The sequence below is a fragment of the Garra rufa genome, chromosome 7 (genome assembly GCF_049309525.1).
Source record: "Garra rufa chromosome 7, GarRuf1.0, whole genome shotgun sequence".
NCBI lineage: Eukaryota > Metazoa > Chordata > Actinopteri > Cypriniformes > Cyprinidae > Garra > Garra rufa.
Window position 1 is genome coordinate 17,987,491 of NC_133367.1, and position 22,909 is coordinate 18,010,399.

At 38.2% G+C, this 22,909-nt stretch overlaps 2 protein-coding genes across 2 annotated transcripts in view; one reads left to right on the top strand and one right to left on the bottom strand.

Annotated features, from left to right (window-relative positions):
* Positions 1-22,909, bottom strand: part of LOC141338024 (SLAM family member 6-like) — a 384,898-nt gene that overhangs the window by 134,743 nt on the left and 227,246 nt on the right. The window lies entirely within an intron of this gene.
* LOC141338871 (uncharacterized) overlaps positions 5,017-22,909 on the top strand; it is an 18,979-nt gene continuing 1,086 nt past the window's right edge. The window contains exons 1-6 of the mRNA XM_073844488.1: positions 5,017-5,142; positions 16,669-17,007; positions 17,148-17,450; positions 17,627-17,740; positions 17,859-17,926; positions 18,219-18,271. Of these exons, the coding sequence (XP_073700589.1) occupies positions 5,097-5,142; positions 16,669-17,007; positions 17,148-17,450; positions 17,627-17,740; positions 17,859-17,926; positions 18,219-18,271 (923 nt within the window). The 5' untranslated portion in view covers positions 5,017-5,096. The remainder of the gene's footprint in view (positions 5,143-16,668; positions 17,008-17,147; positions 17,451-17,626; positions 17,741-17,858; positions 17,927-18,218; positions 18,272-22,909) is intronic.

The window sequence follows — 22,909 nt, forward strand, 5'->3', positions numbered from 1 at the left end:
ACAGGTCTCTGTTAAACTAAACCAGTAAGGGTTGCGTTAAGCAAAAATGAGTTGATGACTGCACTACACATTATATTACTGTGCTACTTTGAGCTCGAAGGTATTAAAATAACAATGACTAATGATAAAAGCGAAGAAAAAAAACAGCTGATTGGGCGGCTTTTATTTTTTTAAAGCAGCCCAAATTTTGTCTACCCGCCCAATGCGTTATTCTCCGGGTCCAAGCCGATCAAAAGAATCCCAATTGGGCGGAAGCCCGCCCAATCTGGCAACACTGCTGGAGTGTGGGCCTGAGTTAAATACCTCATTACTGGGAGACCTCCCAAATAACACACACACACACACACACACACACACACACACACACACACACACACACAAATGATAGCCTAGGTAGATTAATATTTTAGTCTATGTGTTCTAAAAATACATGCAGGTTTTTTTCTGTTTCAGTTCTATAAGCAAAATTGGTGTATTGATGACTTCCGAGGAGGACACAAAACCTGAAGGAGATCAATTTAGTTTACTCAAAGTTGATTAAAAATACATTTTCAATGTATTTCCTTGCTTTATTTATTAGTTAGAATAGAACTCCACATTTTAACTAACTCTGTAATTTAACTAACTCTACACATCACACCTGGAAGTATAGATCAACACTTGAACCACACTGTGAAAATAAAATCTTTATTGAGAGTAAATTTTGCGTTACCATATTAGAATATAAGGTTCATATATCTGTTTTTATGATTTGGCTCACTTTGGGTTGAGTTATGGCACTGTTTTGGTTCAGACACCAGAGGGAGCCACAAATCAGCTCATTTCAAGTGTGGCAGGGTTCTTTGAATGTTCTTTGAAACAGCTTTATTTTACAGTTTAACTAAATTGCGTTGGTTAAAAGGTTAAATGCATTGGTAGAAAGTGTTATTTAGGTCATCAGCCTAAATTAGGGTCTGCGGTAGTTATAACATCAAATCTTGGTAAGTTCAGAAAAACTAATGAAGAAACACCAGGGGCGATGCTTTCAAAATGAACCCAAACAACATTAAATCCATAAAGTTTTTTTTTTTTCTTTTTTGGTCTATCCATCTCTGTTGTGACCTTCTTGAACAAAATTAACTATTTTTCTTTATAGCCAGTATATTACTTATGATATGTTACAGCAAGAGAAACCTTATTGTAACCGCAATTAATACGTGCAACAAAACGATCTTTGAGGCAGATTTTTTTCAAATTATGCAAGACGTATCATGACAACAAATCAGTGTCAGACAGACTAGTATCAGATTGAAGCTATAAAGTTCAGATGGTGCATTGTCATAATCACGCCAATCATTATAAACAGCTGCTTATCTCACTTTCACCTTTATGTCCATTTTATTATGATACTAATTTATTTAATTAGTCCAGGTGGGAATTTGAAGCTTGGATCAATATGTTTTTCCCTTATCTCACTGAAGGATGATATTAACTTGTAGACTCCTTAAATACAATTAAGAACAGTTGGATCTGGTTGTTATGATTACATAGGCCTATAATAAATTAAATCAACAAAATATTGTAAATGTTAAAGCTAAATTTTGTTTCTTCAAATATACCACTCATTTAAAAGAGGAATGTGAACATGTAAATTGTTAATGAGCTTTTCTACCCCCCATAGTCCATATAAGCAATAACATTGGTCACTTGATGTCACATGGTCATAAATTGGTTGTTTTTTATGACAGTAGTTTTACCGGTTTGTATTAGAGATGGATGCTTACTTTTTACATTTTGTAAATTGTAAAGAATTTGTTACGACTAAAGAATAACAATATAAAAACAATACATAATATGTGATGAACAACATCCCCTCATTGCAAATTAAAATTAGTCACAGATATTTTCCATCTACTTTCATTTTTATTTTCCCTTTTGACTGCAATGCACAAGAGCCTTGTCTGTTCCTCATATTTGTTTTTAATTTGTTTAAATTCAAATAACATGGGCTCCTTTAACATGGACTTTAATACTTCCCTTTGGGCACCTATCTGACATTAGCATGAAGAGGACTTTGTTCTGTAGCGACTGATGTTTATTTGAGCTGTAATTTTAGATGTTCTGAGAAATACCCTGCCCCCACAAGCCATCTGTTCATACAGTAAACAAGCGGCAGGTGGGCCATTGTATTGTGATTGATTTTATAATAAAAAAGAGAAAGTAGAAAAAGAGATTGGTTTTGATATGCTAGTGGGGTGCTGTCTAAATCGAGTGTTTGAATAATTGTGAATTATTAATGGTCGCATGTATGATATTTACAAATATTTATTTTTTAATTATTTTGATTTCAAACTTCAATTAAAAAAAAAAAAAAAGTAAGGTCACAGTTCAGAGGAGGAAGGGGCTGTTTAAGCATCCTTACTGTTATTTTCTCCCCAACTCATAGAAATGTATTTTCACATCACCTAATGAAAGAGAATTTCACTAACTCTTATCTCATTCATGAAATAAAACGCTAATTTAAAAAAGTTAATTGTGTTTTATGTTTTATCATGGGAGAAAACTGAATGTAACCTTAAATTAAGTCAGAAATGTTACATGGACCCTATATCAATCGATAATACGTTGTTGTTGTTTTTTTGATGTGACATGACTTGACCTGAGTTGTTAACAGAGTTGGTTTCACCGGATGTGGGGTGTAAACAAGTGAAAGGGGCGATGCAAACAGTCTCACACCCACAGACTTGGGTTTTCCATCCTCACAAAAAAGCAAGGCTAATTCACATTCACTAAGATTGAAGTATCATTCTGATCTGGTCGTCTGATGCTTTATCATGTGGGTCAGCACCCTCACCTTCAGGATAATCATGCTGCATCAAAATTAGACACTGCTAAATTTACTGTAAACAGCATTTGTGGTGATGTGGACAAAATAGTTTATCTGTTTATATCAGCATGTAGGCAATTATTAGTATTAAGACGCTTTTCTCTGACATTCATCTATTAAAAATATGATGAACATTTAACATGTCTGCTGTAGACTTATATTTTCAAAGAGACTAGTCTGAGTAATATTAATTAATGTTTATCTTATTTTTTTATATTTTAGTTATAGATAACATTCACTAACTATTCTGTTCATTTTTGCTGGTAGATTAGATTCTCATCAGTTCATATGGCTGCAACAGATAAGAATAAACACACAAACGTACATGCAAATCAAGTTCAGAGTAGAAATGCAAAGCACTTGAATATGCAAAGTGATCATTTCGTATCTATGTAAATTATGGACTGTTCCATTTAAAAAGTTTGTAATTTTTTATATTGCATGCTGTTGCATTTGTGCAATTCTGCACAGAGTTCTGAGTTTTTGTTTTGTTTTGGAAAGCACATGAGGTTTTTCATGCACTGTGACACAGTTTCCAACTCCGTTTATGAGCAAAAGCAAGATGCGCTGTGGTCTGTGAAGGCTACTGGCTAAAGTCTATTGATTGCATGTGGTAGGTGTGTTGCGAGCGCTTACGTGTGTGTGGGTGGGTTGGTGGTTTAGGTGAAGGGCATGTTGTCCCTTAACTTCGACTTACAACAGACTAACGTTTTGAGTTCAAATATAGCCGTGTTTATCATCTGGGGTCATGATGTTCATCCTTGATGCAGAAATGGTTTCATTTTGTTCAAACTCTTATTAAAGTGCAAAAGGAATTTTGACTACAAACAAAAGCTCTACAAAAGTTTAAGGAAATGTATATCTATATTTGTCAGCTTGACCACTGTTCTCCACATATTTTATACCTTTATGTTAATTAAATGGTTTATATTTTCTTATCTTCTTTTATATTTTAATATGAATCAGGAGAAACATCAGACATGAGGTTTGACTAAGACAACTTTAATCTGAGTCACATAAATGTATTTGAGCAATTGTTTAAATATACATTCATGAGACTTAGAATAAAGTTAGTCAAGTATAGCGTCACTATAAATTTGAAAGATGTCATGATTATAGCAAAGACGAGTACATCTAAAGAACATTGGCGTACATCAGCTACCACCTCCTCCATGTGTGAAAAAATGCCTTGAAAGTGTGAAGTGTGTTTGTGAACGTATGTGCAGTTCACAATACCCAACATACACTCTCAGAAAAACAGGTACAAAACTGTACCTTTTAAAAATTGCTGATCAAGGACCAGCATAAACCAGTTTAAGCCAGCATACCATCATCAAAACCTGCCTAATCAGCATATGCTCGTTGAATAAAGGGTTGTTCACAGAGAATGTTTTGCATACTGTAACTATGGGCCCTTTCCCTTTGGAAAATGAACTTGTTTAAGCATCATTCTCCATCACATCTGAAATAATATATTGTGTTTAATAGCATTATGTGGAGGCTGACTCGAAGGCTATTCACAGCTAGCATTTTATATGTAGACACACACACACAATAAAATAATATATTTAGTTATTTTTTATTTTACAAAATTGGCGATACAAATCTTATATGTTCTGTTCTTTTTAATATTCTACTCTATTTATATTAAAATAGTGACACGCTATTAACACAACACATTGTCTCATGGTTTATCGTTTACAAACAAAACCCACAAAAACCTCCTATAACAGCTGTGTTCTCGAATTTCTAGCTTTATTTTCTCCAAGCACATGCGCAAAAAAAAAAAAAAAAAAAAAAAAAAAAAGTACAAATCACTGACAGCACGTTAAAACGCTTTCTCCTGCATGATCGCTTTAATGGCGTAATAAAAACGGCTTTTGCGTATACAGTAATGTCTCAGAACGCCCCTTGCCTCAGAAATCTTGGAATAAGTACAAAAACAAACAAACCAAAAAAAATCACTGCAAACGCAAATGATCATTGTGTATAATAAACAAGCATTTTTTTCTGAGCTTCATTTAAACGTATTAACTGAGTTAAAAGCGGAGGCAAGAGTGTCTGAGGTAGGCTAGGCTACAGTATATTAATTATAAACTGCCAAACCACAATCAGTGAACGTGCATCAGTAGCGACACCGCCTTTTGTAGGTTAGGTGAGGAGCTCTCTGAACATTATTTTCAGACATGTCGCGTTTTATGCTTCACGACTGTTTTGGCTTTTAACAAACATGGTGTTTTATGCGTTTTTCTGTTTTTGTCTATGGCTTTTGAGTGGTAAGTTATGTTTTATTGCTTCAGTCAGTTCTTGTGCTATAGTCAAACGACGGTGTGTTCTAACAGTTTGGATGAAAATAGGAATGCTTATTAACAATAATAGTGTAAACTAAAACACCATCTTCTTTGAATTCTCCCTTAGGGTTTAGAAAAATCGACCCAGGAATGTTAAATAATAAATCGAATGTGCAAATTTTAAAAGATGTACAGTTTGCCAAAAATACGTAAAACTTAATTTGTAGCTTCATAAGATATTTAATCACTTCAAAAGCATAGGTTTAGCCCAAAATGTAAATTGTAATTTACTGTGCTTTGTGGTTCCAAACCTGTATGACTTGTAAATTGCCTACAAAAGAAGGTGTTTTGCAGTTTCCTCTTTTTTTTTTTAAACATTCACAAATAACACACCAAAGAAAAGTGAAAAACGTCATCATTCATGCCTGTGGTACACAAAGAAGATATAATGAATAACACTGTAGTCCAAATAACAATGGACTTTCACTGTATTGGCAAAGAAAACAAAGATTATTTTGTGTTCCACTGATGATAATCAGTCATACGGGTTTGGAATGACATGAGGGTGAGTAAAAGATGACAGAAGCTTCATTTTAGGCTAACTATCATTACATTTCATTATGATGCTGTTCATTGTGTAAACCAGTTGTGTAATAGTTCATACTTCTTATGTTACAAATTCTTATGTTAAATAAATTGAAATGGACTTTTATTTTTTGTTTTCAAATAAACTCTGAAAGATATCTGAGGTGATAATCTCTGACTGTTGTGCTGACTCTTTTCATCCAGGTGTGTCTGATGTTTATACAGATGAAACCCTGACAATATCAGTGATAGAGGGAGATTCTGTCACTTTAAACAACGATTTTACTGAAATTAAGAGCGATGATCAGATACTGTGGACATTTAGACTTAATAGTTCAGAGAATCGTATAGCTCAACGCAATACACAGAGCATCTCTATATATGATAGTGGTGAGAATGAGAGATTCAGAGACAGACTACAGATAGATGAGCAGACAGGAGCTCTGACCATCACAAACACCAACAAATTACACTCTGGACTTTATAAACTACATATCATCAGTGGAGTAATTAAACACAAGAGCTTCAGGGTCAGTGTCTATGGTGAGTAAACTGAATAAAGCATTTTGAGAGTTTTTCATTTTAAATTAAATGCAAAACTGACCATCTGGAATCTGGAATCATTATTTATTGATCTGTGAAGACTGACGATCTTTAAAGACATCATTATCAGTAATTGACTGTTCCCGACATGTTTTCTTTCATGTTTTTTAGGTATTCTGCCTGTTCCTCTCATTAGCAGAGACTCTTCACTAAATCTTTCATCATCATCAGGATCATCAGTGTCTAGATGTCCACTACTGTGTTCAGTGGAGAACGTGAATGATGTGACTCTGTCCTGGTACAAAGGAAACAGTTTATTGTCCAGCACCAGTGTGTCTGATCTCAGCATCAGTCTCTCTCTACCTCTGGAGCTGGAATATCAGGATAACAACACCTACAGCTGTGTGATCAACAATCCAGTCAGCAACCAGACCAAACATCTGGACATTAGTAAGGTCTGTCAGCCAAGTTCAGGTAGGTCCGTAAAGTTGGGATTTTCACACTGGGCACATTTACTGTGTCTGAATTGCTTTCACTTTCACCATATAACTGCCAAAAACTGTAAAAACTCCCTTAGAGTCCATAATTGAACAGTTTGATCCAGTTATGTCATGCTGGTTTATCTCTCAAATGTTTTACAGAAGCAGGTAAACTTGCATTGTCTCAAACACACTTTTGAATTAATCACACCTTTTTAGGTGTGTGTGCTCTTAAATCTGGGTTTCCCAGCACAGGTTATAATCTTAGCTATAGAAATAAACTGTGGTGCATAAGCTGAGAGTGGTGTATGAGCATAACGCATAGCATCCCAGCTAACGTGGAACATTCCTGCAACTTTCACTAATGCTCTGTAAAAAAAGAAAATTTTTAGAGCATTCTTAATATTTGATTTTTGATTGAGATTTTGATTTGATATTTGTGTTTTTATGATGTTGAGAGAAGCGTTCTCAGAACAATGTTCTTGGAATGTCTTCATGATGTTGTGTTTAATGAATGCTATGGTTATGGTTGAGAGAAAACATTCTGAGAACAACATTTTTGGAACATCCATTTTATTCTTGATAAATATTATCATTAACCTTCTTGGAATATTCTTGGAAAAAAGCAAAAACAACACAGGCAGGAGAATGCTGTACTAACATTATTGAAACGCTTCAACATTCTTATCACTACCATGAAACTGGATAATTGTTAATCAGAAATGGGAGTAAATTGAGCAAGATCTGGAAGAATATTTTTTTTCAGTATAGAAAATAGTATCTTCTCTTGTTCATCTATAGTCTGATGACTTTTTGTGTTCTATCCGTTACAGAATCCAACCAAACTTCAACCAAAATTCTTCTTGTTGTGTTCCTGTTGCTCTTGCTGCTGCTAGCGGCCACAGCTGTAGTTGTGTTGATAAAATTTCGCCACAGAAACTACACACAAGCAAAACAGCAAGGCAAGTGTTACTGTAAATACAACCAAGTGTCAAAAATCTTGGAAACAAAATTTTATTTTTTCAACCTTTTTTTTTTACATTTTGTAAATTATAATCAAACAGCTCAGAGTATTGAGGAGGAGGTTGATTATACAGAAGCATCATTTATTAAACACAGAGATCAGGATACGGTAAGATATGTTTGCTAATCGCTGCAGTAAATCTCTTTGCTCTAGAAAGCTTGCTTAGCTGCTGTAGTTTGTTTATACTTGTTTTTTTATATACATTATGTTGTATCATTTACCACTCAAACATCATACACTATAATAAAAAAAAATGTTTTATTGGTTCTTAATGTGCATATGCTTGCTTGTTTTCTTTTGTGGCTCAAGTAATGAATCTATCCTTAAAACTGCATTTCATCGTGTTTGAACATGATGATCTGAGCACTTAGATCACTCTAAGGATCTGCAGTTTGTTTTATGTGCATTGGCTATGACTTTTGACTGTCAACTTTTTCCATTTTTCAATGAATAATTGATTAATTTTATGGGACACTTAATTTCCTACTTTAACAGTCTTTGTGGGAATTAAACATCTCACATAAGTATTTTTTTTTCTTGATATTTTTGTCATTTTCATTTTCTCACTGTGTCACTTGTGTCTATTGTGTTCTCATCTTTCTTTTGACTTCCTGATGTGTGTCTCTTACAGGGGGCTAATGGACACGATCAGACGGTGTATTCAGAAGTTGTTGTAAGATGATGATCATGTAGACTATTATCGTACAGCTCAGTTTTTTTTACAGGGCAGAGCATGTTGAGGTTTATGTCAGTTTAAAGCAAAGCTCAAAACCTGTTAAACTGCAAATGCACTGCACAAATTTCAGCACTTAGCTTAGGTAATTTCCAAAATAATTTGCGCTTTTTTTTACGAAAGACCACTTTTCTGGAAAACAAACTGATTAATGATATGTTATTTTCTTCAGAGATTTTCATATACTCATATACAAGTACAATAAGGCCAAATGTGTTCTGTGCTGTACGGTGATCACTGTGCTATTGGCTCCCTCTGCAGACTCTTTACGGGACTCTCAGGAATAAATGTTATAACAGGTTTGGCACTCTGCAGGTTAATAACCATCTGTGGGAGAAAAAAATCAAAAAGTTTAAAATGAAGGAAAATGAAATTTCTAAACTTTCAAAATTTCAAATGACTGCCTTTGACCGAAATGACCATACATGGGTCATTTTTAATTTATTGCTGCCTACTAATATTTCTAAATATCAGTTCAATATGATAATCTCAGATTTTTAAGATTATTTAAGTGATTATGGTGTAATCTGTGTATTAATTTACACATAAATATTGTAATTTAATGTAATCGACAAGCATGAGGATTCTACTATGTGCATTCGGTAAATAGTGAATGCTTCAGTCCAGGTACTTAGCCTACATGTGATGCATTTGAAATTTTTATTTTTCTGAAAAAATTTGTCACAATGTAAAACAGTAAATAGTGCACTATTTACCATTTTGCATAAGTTATCAGTATTATCTATGTCTGTGTAATGTGGTTAACTTAAGGACACCAGATGAAGCTCTTGACAAAATATATATATATATATTTTAAAGTCTAATCTGACTTCAATCTAATTTGACAAACTGAGTTCAGGTGATTTATTGTGACTGATGATTTGAGTTTTATCTTTGTTCAAATTATTTAAATATAGTAATTTTAGTAATGCACTGAAGTCTGTTGGAATGCTGCCTGTTAGCTTTTTTTGCTTTGCTTAAACAGGTTTGTTCTTTTGTACTTGATATGCTTATGCTAATAAAGTGATTTGTTGTATTGAACAAGCATAATTAAACATTCTGTCTGCACTGATCATGCTTGTCATTGATTTTGAAGTTTTAAATTTTCTTTTAACTTACTTGCTAAACTCAGTGTACAGTACTGTATGTGATTTATTCTGGAAGTATACTTGATAAAGAATATATATAAAGTAGTTCTAGATATATGTTAAGAAAAATAAATGTTTTGTAAATAGATTCTAAAAAATGTGACCCTGGACCACAAAACCAGCCATAATGGATTTTTTTTTTTTAAATTGAGATTTACAAATCATCTAAAAGGGTGAATAAATAAGCTTTCCATTGATGTATGGTTTGTTAGGATATGTCCGATGCCCCTGTATTAGATTAGATTTATTTGATTAAACATGTTAAGAAAAAATGTGTTACAATTAAAAAAAAATAAAAATATTTGGGTGGTTATTTGATTTAATAATCTATTCATGATTAAACCATTACAGTAAAATATTATACAACTGAATTCCGATGTCTGTATTTAAAGGCGTGAAATGCCTTGGTGGAAAATGTTGAACAATGAATGAGGTCAGTAAGTCAGGGGTCTGAGCTCTATGCGTGTGGTTTATTGTGCTGGGTAAATGCACAAAGCATAATTCAGTGTGTGTGTGTGTGTGTGTGTGTGTGTGTGGTTTTGTCACATTCACAAGTGAACGTTATAATAAGAACAGCAGTGTGTGAATGATCATTGTGAAGCTCAGATGACTCTATATGACTTTCTTCTTCCAGACAAATACAGTCGGCGTTATATTAAAAAAAGCTTTTTAATGGCAATTTATGGGTGTTAATTTTCAATAGCCCAAGAGAGGTCCAATAAAGTGCATCCATCCATTATAAAAATTGATCCACATGGCTCCGTGGGGTTAATAAAGGCCTTCAGAAGCGAATTTATGTGTTTGTGTAAGAAAAATATCTGCATTTAAACATTTAAATAACCTCTTGCTTTAACAAACTGCTGTACGCACATTCACACTCAAAATGATGTGTTCACTTAAACATTAAACTTTAAGTAGAAGTAGAAGTAGACATTTTTAAATTCAGGGTTTGAGAACTTCAACCAACTTATTGTCACGTAAATGAAGGATGAGGTCTGGGTCCAAATGCAGGTAGAGGGTTTTTAATTAAACAAACAAAATAAACATAAACCAAAAGGCCAACACGGCACAAACTGAACGTAAACTTAAACACAAAATAACAAAATCAAGAGCACGATCAAAGTCCAGGGATAAACACAAAATAACATAGAGGACAAAAGACAATGCAGCCAGAAAGAGTAGTGGGAAATGAGAGTTCTTATAGACAAGATAGTGATTGTGAACAGGTGTGCGTGTAATCAGTGCTAATGACAAGACATGAGTGAATACTTAGGAAAGTGTAGTGCAGGGAAGGGAAAACAGCGACCTCAGGTGGCTGAGGGAAGCCCCACAGCCCAGATCATGACAGTACCCCCTCTCAAGGGAACGGCTTCCAGACGTTCCCAAAACAAAAACAAAAAATCTGGAGGGAGGAGGAACGGTGGAAGGTGTCTCAGGGGGAGGGATGGCGGGCCAGGCCCGTGCAGCGGAGGAACGTGGGTGGACACTGCCGCCAGAGGAACGTGAGCTGACCTCGCCGCCAGTGGAACGTCCGCGGGCCCGGCAGCCAGAGGAATGCGAGCTGGCCCTGCAGCCAGGGGAACAGGAACCGAGAGAACGGTCACCGGCGCGTCCGGAACAGAGAGAGCGGTCACCGCCGCGTCCGGAACAGAGACAGCGGTCACCGGCGCGTCTGGAACAGAGAGAGCGGCCACCGCCGCGTCTGGAACAGAGAGAGCGGCCACCGCCGCGTCCGGAACAGAGAGAGCGGCCATCGCCGCGTCCGGAACAGAGAGAGCGGCCACCGCCGCGTCCGGAACAGAGACAGCGGTCACCGCCGCGTCCGGAACAGAGAGAGCGGTCACCGCCACGTCCGGAACAGAGACAGCGGTCACCGCCGCGTCCGGAACAGAGAGAGCGGCCACCGCCGCGTCCGGAACAGAGAGAGCGGCCACCGCCGCGTCCGGAACAGAGAGAGCGGCCATCGCCGCGTCCGGAACAGAGAGAGCGGCCACCGCCGCGTCCGGAACAGAGACAGCGGTCACCGCCGCGTCCGGAACAGAGAGAGCGGCCATCGCCGCGTCCGGAACAGAGAGAGCGGCCATCGCCGCGTCCGGAACAGAGAGAGCGGCCACCGCCGCGTCCGGAACAGCGAGAGCGGTCACCGCCGCATCAGGAACAGAGAGAGCGGCCACCGCCGCGTCCGGAACAGAGAGAGCGGCCACCGCCGCGTCCGGAACAGAGAGAGCGGCCACCGCCGTGTCCGGAACAGAGAGAGCGGTCACCGCCGCATCAGGAACAGCGAGAGCGGTCACCACCGCATCAGGAACAGCGAGAGCGGTCACCGCCGCATCAGGAACAGCGAGAGCGGTCACCGCCGCATCAGGAACAGCGAGAGCGGTCACCGCCGCATCAGGAACAGCGAGAGCGGTCACCGCCGCATCAGGCACAGAGTGAGCGGTCACCGCCGCATCAGGCACAGAGTGAGCGGTCATCGCCGCATCAGGCACAGAGTGAGCGGTCACCACCGCATCAGGAACAGCGAGAGCGGTCACCACCGCATCAGGAACAGCGAGAGCGGTCACCGCCGCATCAGGAACAGCGAGAGCGGTCACCGCCGCATCAGGAACAGCGAGAGCGGTCACCGCCGCATCAGGCACAGAGTGAGCGGTCATCGCCGCATCAGGCACAGAGTGAGCGGTCACCACCGCATCAGGAACAGCGAGAGCGGTCACCGCCGCATCAGGAACAGCGAGAGCGGTCACCGCCGCATCAGGAACAGCGAGAGCGGTCACCGCCGCATCAGGCACAGAGTGAGCGGTCATCGCCGCATCAGGCACAGAGTGAGCGGTCACCACCGCGTCCGGAACAGAGACAGCAGTCACCGCCGCGTCCGGAACAGAGAGAGCGGCCATCGCCGCGTCCGGAACAGAGAGAGCGGCCATCGCCGCGTCCGGAACAGAGAGAGCGGCCACCGCCGCGTCCGGAACAGCGAGAGCGGTCACCGCCGCATCAGGAACAGAGAGAGCGGCCACCGCCGCGTCCGGAACAGAGAGAGCGGCCACCGCCGCGTCCGGAACAGAGAGAGCGGCCACCGCCGCGTCCGGAACAGAGAGAGCGGTCACCGCCGCATCAGGAACAGCGAGAGCGGTCACCACCGCATCAGGAACAGCGAGAGCGGTCACCGCCGCATCAGGAACAGCGAGAGCGGTCACCGCCGCATCAGGAACAGCGAGAGCGGTCACCGCCGCATCAGGAACAGCGAGAGCGGTCACCGCCGCATCAGGCACAGAGTGAGCGGTCACCGCCGCATCAGGCACAGAGTGAGCGGTCATCGCCGCATCAGGCACAGAGTGAGCGGTCACCACCGCATCAGGAACAGCGAGAGCGGTCACCACCGCATCAGGAACAGCGAGAGCGGTCACCACCGCATCAGGAACAGCGAGAGCGGTCACCGCCGCATCAGGAACAGCGAGAGCGGTCACCGCCGCATCAGGCACAGAGTGAGCGGTCATCGCCGCATCAGGCACAGAGTGAGCGGTCACCACCGCATCAGGAACAGCGAGAGCGGTCACCGCCGCATCAGGAACAGCGAGAGCGGTCACCGCCGCATCAGGAACAGCGAGAGCGGTCACCGCCGCATCAGGCACAGAGTGAGCGGTCATCGCCGCATCAGGCACAGAGTGAGCGGTCACCACCGCATCAGGAACAGCGAGAGCGGTCACCGCCGCATCAGGAACAGCGAGAGCGGTCACCGCCGCATCAGGCACAGAGTGAGCGGTCACCGCCGCATCAGGCACAGAGTGAGCGGTCACCACCGCATCAGGAACAGCGAGAGCGGTCACCGCCGCATCAGGAACAGCGAGAGCGGTCACCGCCGCATCAGGCACAGAGTGAGCGGTCACCACCGCATCAGGAACAGCGAGAGCGGTCACCACCGCATCAGGCACAGAGTGAGCGGTCACCACCGCATCAGGAACAGCGAGAGCGGTCACCGCCGCATCAGGAACAGCGAGAGCGGTCACCGCCGCATCAGGAACAGCGAGAGCGGTCACCGCCGCATCAGGCACAGAGTGAGCGGTCATCGCCGCATCAGGCACAGAGTGAGCGGTCACCACCGCATCAGGAACAGCGAGAGCGGTCACCGCCGCATCAGGAACAGCGAGAGCGGTCACCGCCGCATCAGGCACAGAGTGAGCGGTCACCGCCGCATCAGGCACAGAGTGAGCGGTCATCGCCGCATCAGGCACAGAGTGAGCGGTCACCACCGCATCAGGAACAGCGAGAGCGGTCACCGCCGCATCAGGAACAGCGAGAGCGGTCACCGCCGCATCAGGCACAGAGTGAGCGGTCACCACCGCATCAGGAACAGCGAGAGCGGTCACCACCGCATCAGGCACAGAGTGAGCGGTCACCACCGCATCAGGAACAGCGAGAGCGGTCACCGCCGCATCAGGAACAGCGAGAGCGGTCACCGCCGCATCAGGAACCGAGACAACGGACACTTCCGCATTCCCACGGAAGAGCCACTCCGCCCCAACCGCAAAGCAGGAACGCCGTCGCGCCGTCTCTGCCCTACAGGCCTCCATCTCGGCCAGTTGGAGGTAGATCACCTCTTCGAACCGAGCGGCCGACGCCGCCTCAAAAGATGCCGCCTCCTCCGAAAGAAAAAAAAAATTACTCCCCGCTGGACCCATCGATGCTGGCTGCATTCTGTCACGTAAATGAAGGATGAGGTCTGGGTCCAAATGCAGGTAGAGGGTTTTTAATTAAACAAACAAAATAAACATGAACCAAAAGGCCAACACGGCACAAACTGAACGTAAACTTAAACACAAAATAACAAAATCAAGAGCACGATCAAAGTCCAGGGATAAACACAAAATAACAAAATCAAGAGCACGATCAAAGTCCAGGGATAAACACAAAATAACATAGAGGACAAAAGACAATGCAGCCAGAAAGAGTAGTGGGAAATGAGAGTTCTTATAGACAAGATAGTGATTGTGAACAGGTGTGCGTGTAATCAGTGCTAATGACAAGACATGAGTGAATACTTAGGAAAGTGTAGTGCAGGGAAGGGAAAACAGCGACCTCAGGTGGCTGAGGGAAGCCCCACAGCCCAGATCATGACACTTATGTTAAAGGACTAGTTTACACTCAAAAAAAAAAATAATAATGTGGCTAATGAGACAATAATACTTACATATATTTGCATTTTTAGTGCAATTTAGAGTTGTAAAATAAAGAAATACAGTTTGTTCCCCCTTAAATATTTTTTATTTTTTTATTTTTATTTTTTTTTTTACAGAAAATAAACCTTAACTACTAATAAAATAATGATAAGGCGAATTCAAATTAACTGGGTTAAAAAAATAGCCGTTAAAAAGTCTTTATTAAACTAAAGTTATTAAACTAAACTGAATCAACAGTGAACTGACTTTAACAGAAATCGAAATAAAGTTGATCTTTCTGCAATTGCAAAGAAAACAGAATATCTCTGTAGAAAAAAGTCAGTCATTGTTTTGGAACAATATGAGGGTAAGTAACTGTAAGTAAATAATTAAATAAATGCAAAATGCAGATCATAGTGTATAAACAAGTGTTTTGTTTTTGTTTTGTTTTTTATCTGGGATTCAGTTAAATGTATTCAAGTAAATGCATCAAGTCTGTATGTGATAAGATACGTAACTTATTTTTTTTTAACTGAAACTGCCAACCCACAGTCAGTGGAAGTGCATCAGCAAAAGAGACGCCACCTTTTGGTAAAAGGTTTTTGCTATGTGAAGAGCTCTTTGTCTTAACATTTTCAAACATGTGGCGGGTGTTGCATGCTTTTTTCTGTTTTTGTTTATGGCTCGGTGGTAAGTCATATATATTTCTTATATTTAATTTAGAACAAGTAGGATATTACATTGCATTCGAAGACAGTCTGAACGGAAACAACTTGTTAAAATAATAGCATTAAAGGTGCTTCATCTTCGTTGAATTTCCACATAGGGTTTGAAAACTTTGACCGGAGTCAAAACTCCGGAATATTGACTGGTATATTAAAGACATAATGAAATTTCTTCCATATTCACAAGTGCAGATTACAGTAATTAAAAAAGTTTAAATAAATAAACGAATCAATTTAAAAGTATGGGTTTTAGCCCAAAATGTAAATTGTCACCATTTACTCTCCCTCATGTGGTTCCAAACCTGTATGACTTGAATGTTCAATGCAAAAGAAGTTGTTTTATAACATGTAACAAAAGTGATACAGTAGAACAAAAGAGGAGAAACTCATATTGAACAATGAGAGATGCATTCATCCATCCATCATAAAAGTGCTTTACATGGCTCTGGGCTTTCTGAAGTTAATTGATGCATTTGTGTAAGCAAAATATCTACATTTAAAAATGTATAAACCATAATCTTTAGCTTCCACTAACTCTTGTTTGCACCTTCACGCAACGCTAACGCAAAATTCCTAACATTTAATAATTAATAATATTTAACAGTGAGAGTGAGAAAACTAAAAATAAGCATCATGGGTTTCTCATATAAATTTAATTATATATAAAAAAGAAATAATAATTCATCCTCGTCTTTTGGTTGTGATGAACATCTTCTGCGTACATAAATATTATGAAGAACAATGGGGTCTAAACAACACTTATTTTCACGTATTGAATAAATAAAATAAAATAAAGCAATTAAAAACACAGATTATCTTCTTGTGTAATACAGACTGGGTTTAATGGATTGAAATGAGGGTGATTAAATGATGGCAGAAGCTTTATTTTAGGTGAACTAATTTTTAAAATGATTTGTTATTAAGGAAATGTATATTGTGTAAACCAGTTATGTTATAACGAAGCTTAATACTGTTGCTGTGAATAAAGTTTTTTGTACATAAATTAAACAATTTTCAAAAGCGATAAAGTTGTAATTTTTGTTTTGTTTTCAAATACAACTATAGGAAAGATATCTAATGTGATTATCTATTACTATTTTGTGGTAACTATTCTCCTCCAGGTGTGTCTGATGTTTATACAGATGAAACCGTCACAATATCAGTGATGGAGGGAGATTCTGTCACTTTGAACACTGATGTTAGTAAAATAAAGAGAGATGATCATGTACTGTGGACATTTCGAATTAACAGTTCAGAGACTCGTATCGCTCAAACCAATACACAGAGCATCTCTATATATGATAGTGGTGAGAATGAGAGATTCAGAGACAGACTACAGATAGATGAGCAGACAGGATCTCTGACCATCACAAACATCAACAAATTACACTCTGGACTTTATAAAGTACAGATCATCAATGGAGGAGTCAGATACAAGACTTTCGTTATTGATGTCTATGGTGAGTCAACTTAACAAATCATGTATAATGTAATAAATCTGACCACCCGAACATTTTATTTATTGATCTATGATTAAGGATCTTTAAGCATTATTATAGTAATTGATTGACTGAAATATGTTTTCTTTCATGTTCTTTAGGCGTTCTGCCTGTTCCTGTTATTATCCGAGACTCTTCACAAAATTTTTCATCATCATCAGGATCATCAGTGTCCAAATGTTCACTGCTGTGTTTAGTGGTGAATGTGAGTCGTGTGACTCTCTCCTGGCACAAAGGAAACAGTTTATTGTCCAGCATCAGTGTGTCTGATCTCAGCATCAGTCTCTCTCTACCTCTGGAGGTGGAATATCAGGATAAAAACACCTACAGCTGTGTGCTCAACAATCCCATCAGAAACCAGACCAAACATCTGGACATCAGTAAAGTCTGTCGGACAAGTTCAGGTATGCCAGTTTTATATTCACACTGGATCTGTCCAAATCTGATCGTTCCCAGTACCCCTTAATTATTATTATTATTATTTTTTTTCAATTTGGTGCTGTAAGGCACAGCAGTAGCTCAATGACTGCTTGTGTTTTTTCCTGCAGTCTAATGACTCTTTGTGTTTTATCTGTTGTAGAATCCAGACAGTCTTTACTTCTCATAGCATTTCTGCTGTTGCCACTGCTGATCCCAGTTGTAGTCATGTGGATGTTCTGTCACTGTAAAAACTATGCACAAACAAAACAAGATGGCAAGTATGAATAATCAAAAAATAAATAAATAAATATATACATATATACAAATGTTTGGAAGCGGCAACAAATTTAGTAAACACAATTTATTTAATTTGATCAATTATTATGAAACAGCTCAGGCTCATCAAGAAGAGGCTGATTATACAGAAGCAACATTAATTCTGCAGAGAGCTCCAGATGCTGTAAATACTTTTGTTATTATCTGCACTAAATCTCAATGCTTACAAAAACCCTGTTAAGCTTTTTTTGTGTGTGTGTGTCTGCATATGGTCATTTTTTATATACATAATTTAGCACTCACACATCATACACAATGTTCTAAAAACCTGAATTTAATAGTTAAAGTGCTTATTTATTTATTTATTTATTCATGCATTGATGGCTGAGTCTATGGGGCCCTGTGAATCTGTACTTTAAATATCTGTAGAATCAGCTCTGTTCTTGACTTAGTGATGTGTGTCTCTTTTCTTATAGAAGGCTAATGGACATGATGTAATGGTGTATTCAGAAGTCATGTTGAGACGATTGTAGGATATACCATACACTTGATGATAGGATAAACCACCTTTTCAGAGGATTTTCAGTGGCTCATGCATGCTCCAAGTTCAACTAGATAAAATACCTTCAGTAGCCTACACTGTAAAACATGATAACTTGCTAATATTACCTTAAAGTGTCTATAAAATTATTTTGTTGGACAATATATGTGTCTTTTTTTTTAAGTCATACACAACCCAAATGTACAATTAAAATCAAAGAATCAACTTCATCATCTTCCCATGTTTTGAATTGCACATTTCATTATATGGAAATGCTTGTAAATTTACTGGAAATCTGTTTTTCTTCTGATTTTAGTTTTTGTTAAGCCTAGGTTGATTCAGTGATTTTAAATAATAATTTTGTATCGAATAAAACCAGTTAATTTAGATTCTACCATGTTTCGATTCCAATTTTTTCAGTGTATAATCGATTGACTGTGCTCATGTCACCCTCTGCTGACTGTTTGTGTGATTTACAGGAATCAGTGTGTTGATAGGTTTGGTTGGATTGCATGGTCAAGTTAGCGTCTGTGGGTCAAAAAGCACCTATATCTGTGTGTTATATTTAAACACTGCGTTAAACTAAAGGTCCAATAAAAATAGTTGAATTTGTGTGATTTAGCTATATGGTGCAACCTGTTTATGAATTTGCACATTAAATAGTGTAATTTAATGACATGGGGAGTCCCACAAGGCTCAATTATTGCGCCTGTATATAGGCTACTACCACTAAGTAAAATAATGAAAAAGAACCAAATTGCATGTCACAGCTATGCAGATGATACCCAGATTTACCTAGCCTTATCGCCAAATGACTACAGCCCCATTGACTCCCTGTGCCAATGCATTGATGAAATTAACAGTTGGATGTGTCAAAGATTTCTTCAGTAAAACAAGAGGAAAACGGAAGTCATTGCATTTGGAAACAAAGATGAAGTTCAAAGTGAATACGTACCTTTGATGTTAGGGGTCAAAAAACAAAAATCAAGTCAAGAATCTGGGTGTGATTCTGGAGTCAGACCTCAGTTTCAGTAGCCATTTCAAAGCAGTAACTAATAAATCAGCATACTATCATCTCAAAAACATTGCAAGAATTAGATGTTTTGTTTCCCGTCAAGACTTGGAGAAACTTGTTCATGCCTTTATCACCAGCAGGGTGGACTATTGTAACGGTCTCCTCACCGGCCTTCCCAAGAAGACCATTAGACAGCTGCAGCTCATACAGAACGCTGCTGCCAATCAGAGCATATAACAGGTCCTTACACTGCATGGCTTTACTGGTTTATAAAGCACTCAACGGCCTAGGACCTAAATACATTGCAGATATGCTCACTGAATATAAACCCAACAGACAACTCAGATCACTAGAATCGAGTCAGTAAGTAATACCAAGGGTTCACACAAAACAAGGGGAATCTGCTTTTAGCTATTAATGCGCCCGCAGTTGGAATCAGCTTCCAGAAGAGATCAGATGTGCTAATACACAGTGTTGGGAAGGTTACTTTGGAAATGTAATAGGTTACAGATTACAGGTTACTTGATTTAAAATGTAATAAGTAGTGTAACTTTTCGATTACTTTATAAAAGTAATGTAACTTATTACTTTTAATTACTTTTCGATTTACTTTTCTAAATGTTGAATATTTTCAACTGTTATTCATTTTGAAACATTTAAACGAGGCAGAGCTAATCTTACTGTAGCATTCAACATTGATTATTGTCAGACTTTCAAAATCCTACATCACTTAAATTAAGTAAGAGATAATATACATCTTTATTTTGCGGTAACAACTGGCTACATTATCAACAACATTATCCCACTTATTACACAACTGCTTCATAGATTATTTAAATGTTTAGGTCAAAATTATTAGACACGAAATACTGATCTGAGTTGAAATATTTGAACGCAAAGCTTCCATGAAGAAATCATTTTCAAGCATTTATACCAAGCAGGTGTGACCTTACAGTAGTTTACTGTCAGAATTTCAAAATCTTTCATCACTTGAATTAAGATTATATTAATTTAATTTTAAAGTACAGCCATCACAAAACCAGACCTTATAACAACAAAATTGTTTACTGTTGTTACAAAATCAAAATTTTGCGTAGCTATGACAGGACACACTGGCAAGTAACAATGCCTTGAAAAACTTAAATTTTAAAAAAGATTTATTAAATATCTAAATTATCTATTTAAAATAATAGATAATTATTTTTAGTTATATTTAAGAGAAAACACAATTCTAGATTATAATTTAGTTTATAATTTATGATTTTTTCTTCTTACTGATATAATAAAAAAAAAAAAAAGTAAAAATCTGCATACTATTATTTTTTTTACCACTATGTGTGAAGGGAAATCATTATACCATACAGGGCTAATAATTATTTCTCACTAACAGAAGAAAATAGATTCTAGAATAGATACTGCCAAATCCAAACAGACTCCATCACTGTAGCTGTGTCATAAAATCCATGGTATTGTTTTTTTTATTTGTTTTTTTATTGTTTTAAATAAAGTTACATTTAATCTAAAACACTGCTTAGATTCAGTGACCAACTGGAGTGCTTCACTAGATGATAGCTCGATTTTGCAGGACAAAATGGGACAAACTAATTGAGAGATTTGTCCACTAGGTGGCACTTTAGGTCAACATAAATCATTATAGAGAAAAGTTTCAAGCCCTTGAGAAAAATAGATCTATATTATTCGAAAATAAACTAAACTGCAGCGGATTTTCATCCTTCAAATCATTAGTCACGTTTCAGCTGAAAATCACGCAGTAGTGTAAACACTGATTTTACAAATGACACTCAAAATTAAAACGGGTTAATGTGATAAAATCGCAAGTTAGATCTGACATTACCAACCTTATTCAAGGAGAAAAAATGCGATTTTTTTTTTGTGAAATGGTTCATAAATACAAGTGTGTCTGGTAAAGGCAGCTAGCAGGCTAGCTAATTTGTCATGAATGTTTTTAATATTGGTCTCGAATACACAAAGGGGACGATGAACGCGCTGACAAAGAGGATTAACGTAATTGGCAGATGTGGTGCACCACAAATTCAAACCAATCAAAAGCATCAGAATAGCACCGCTTTAATAACTGGCCTTAGCAGAAAGCATCGTGCATATCAAAATCAGGCAAAGCAACAGATTAATATTATTCAACATATCCCAGATTTTTAAAGAAATTTTTTTAGATGTAACCCCATTTGTAATCTTTAACATTTTCATAAGTAACTGTAATTTAATTAAACATTTTTCTAAGTAACTGTAACGAATTAGGCCCTACTGTTACATTTATTTTGTAATTAAATTACGTAACGCCGTTACATGTAACTAGTTACTCCCCAACACTGCTAATACATTAGCCACATTTAAATGCAGGCTCAAAACTCACCTGTTCAGTCGTGCATTTATTGAATGAGCACTGTGCTACGTCCGAACAGATTGCATTATTTTATGTTTTAATTAATTTTAAATCATTTTTGTTTTATTTTAAAAGTTCTTAAATTTTCTGTTTTTATTGTTTTGATTATTATTACACATTTTTGTATTTTTTTATTTTAATTCCTCTTATGTGCAGCACTTTGAATTACCTTTGTGTATGAAATGTGCTATATAAATAAACTTGCCTTGCCTAATAATTGCCAAGCAAGAAGTATGTGAATTCGGTAAGTAGCGAATGCTTATCGAGGCTATAGGCAACATGTGATATTAATGAATGTGACGCATTTACCCATATGAAGTTTTATTTGTCTGTAAAAAATTGCAGAAAATGTTTTGTCTAAAAGCCTTTTGTAATACTAGCCTAATAGTTGGTATTGTCTAAACATTATTGTAGGCTATAATGTTGTTAATTTATGGCAACAGGTGGCGCTCTTTTATCTAAGATATGATGAACGTCACAAGCGCCTTAAGGGGTTTCTCTTTGGTTTAGGAGTTGCTGTGACAAACCAAGTTCAGGAGGGGGGTAGAATTCTTTATTGAAAATCTCTCTTTTTTTTTTAAACAATGGCAATTGGTTCTGCATATTGAACAAATAAAACAGGGAAAACACGAAATTTGTAAATAAAATAAATATATAGGCTATATATATATATATATATATATATATATATATATATATATATATATATAATTGAATAGCAAATGGGATGGCTGTTCGTCAACTGATTGCATGCCGTCAGAGTTTACACTGTTGACAGCTTCGTAAAAATAGCCTAATGGAAGCGCTGTAGTTTTGCTGTATATAGCTACATAAAATATGAAAGTACAGCACACAAAAAAACACTTTTATTTACCTCCGTTTAGATAATTGATTTCATGAAAACAGGAGCCTGATTTTAGTTTGAACTGTCAGGATCTCTAGTACATAAAAACAAATCACAAGACTGGCCAAATTTGGCCCAGACCCTGTCACTATCAAATTTTATTGCAAATCTGTTAACCAACAGTAAGAATATTTAACCGCCTATTTTTGTTTGCTGAAGTTTAAAAAAAAAAGTCTTTAATTGAGAGGAAAAATGTAACTCATTTTGCTGTCACTGCAGCTAGGCCTTTAAGTCACATTTTATTATACAAAATAATCAGGCACACAGCGTTATAATGTTATAATG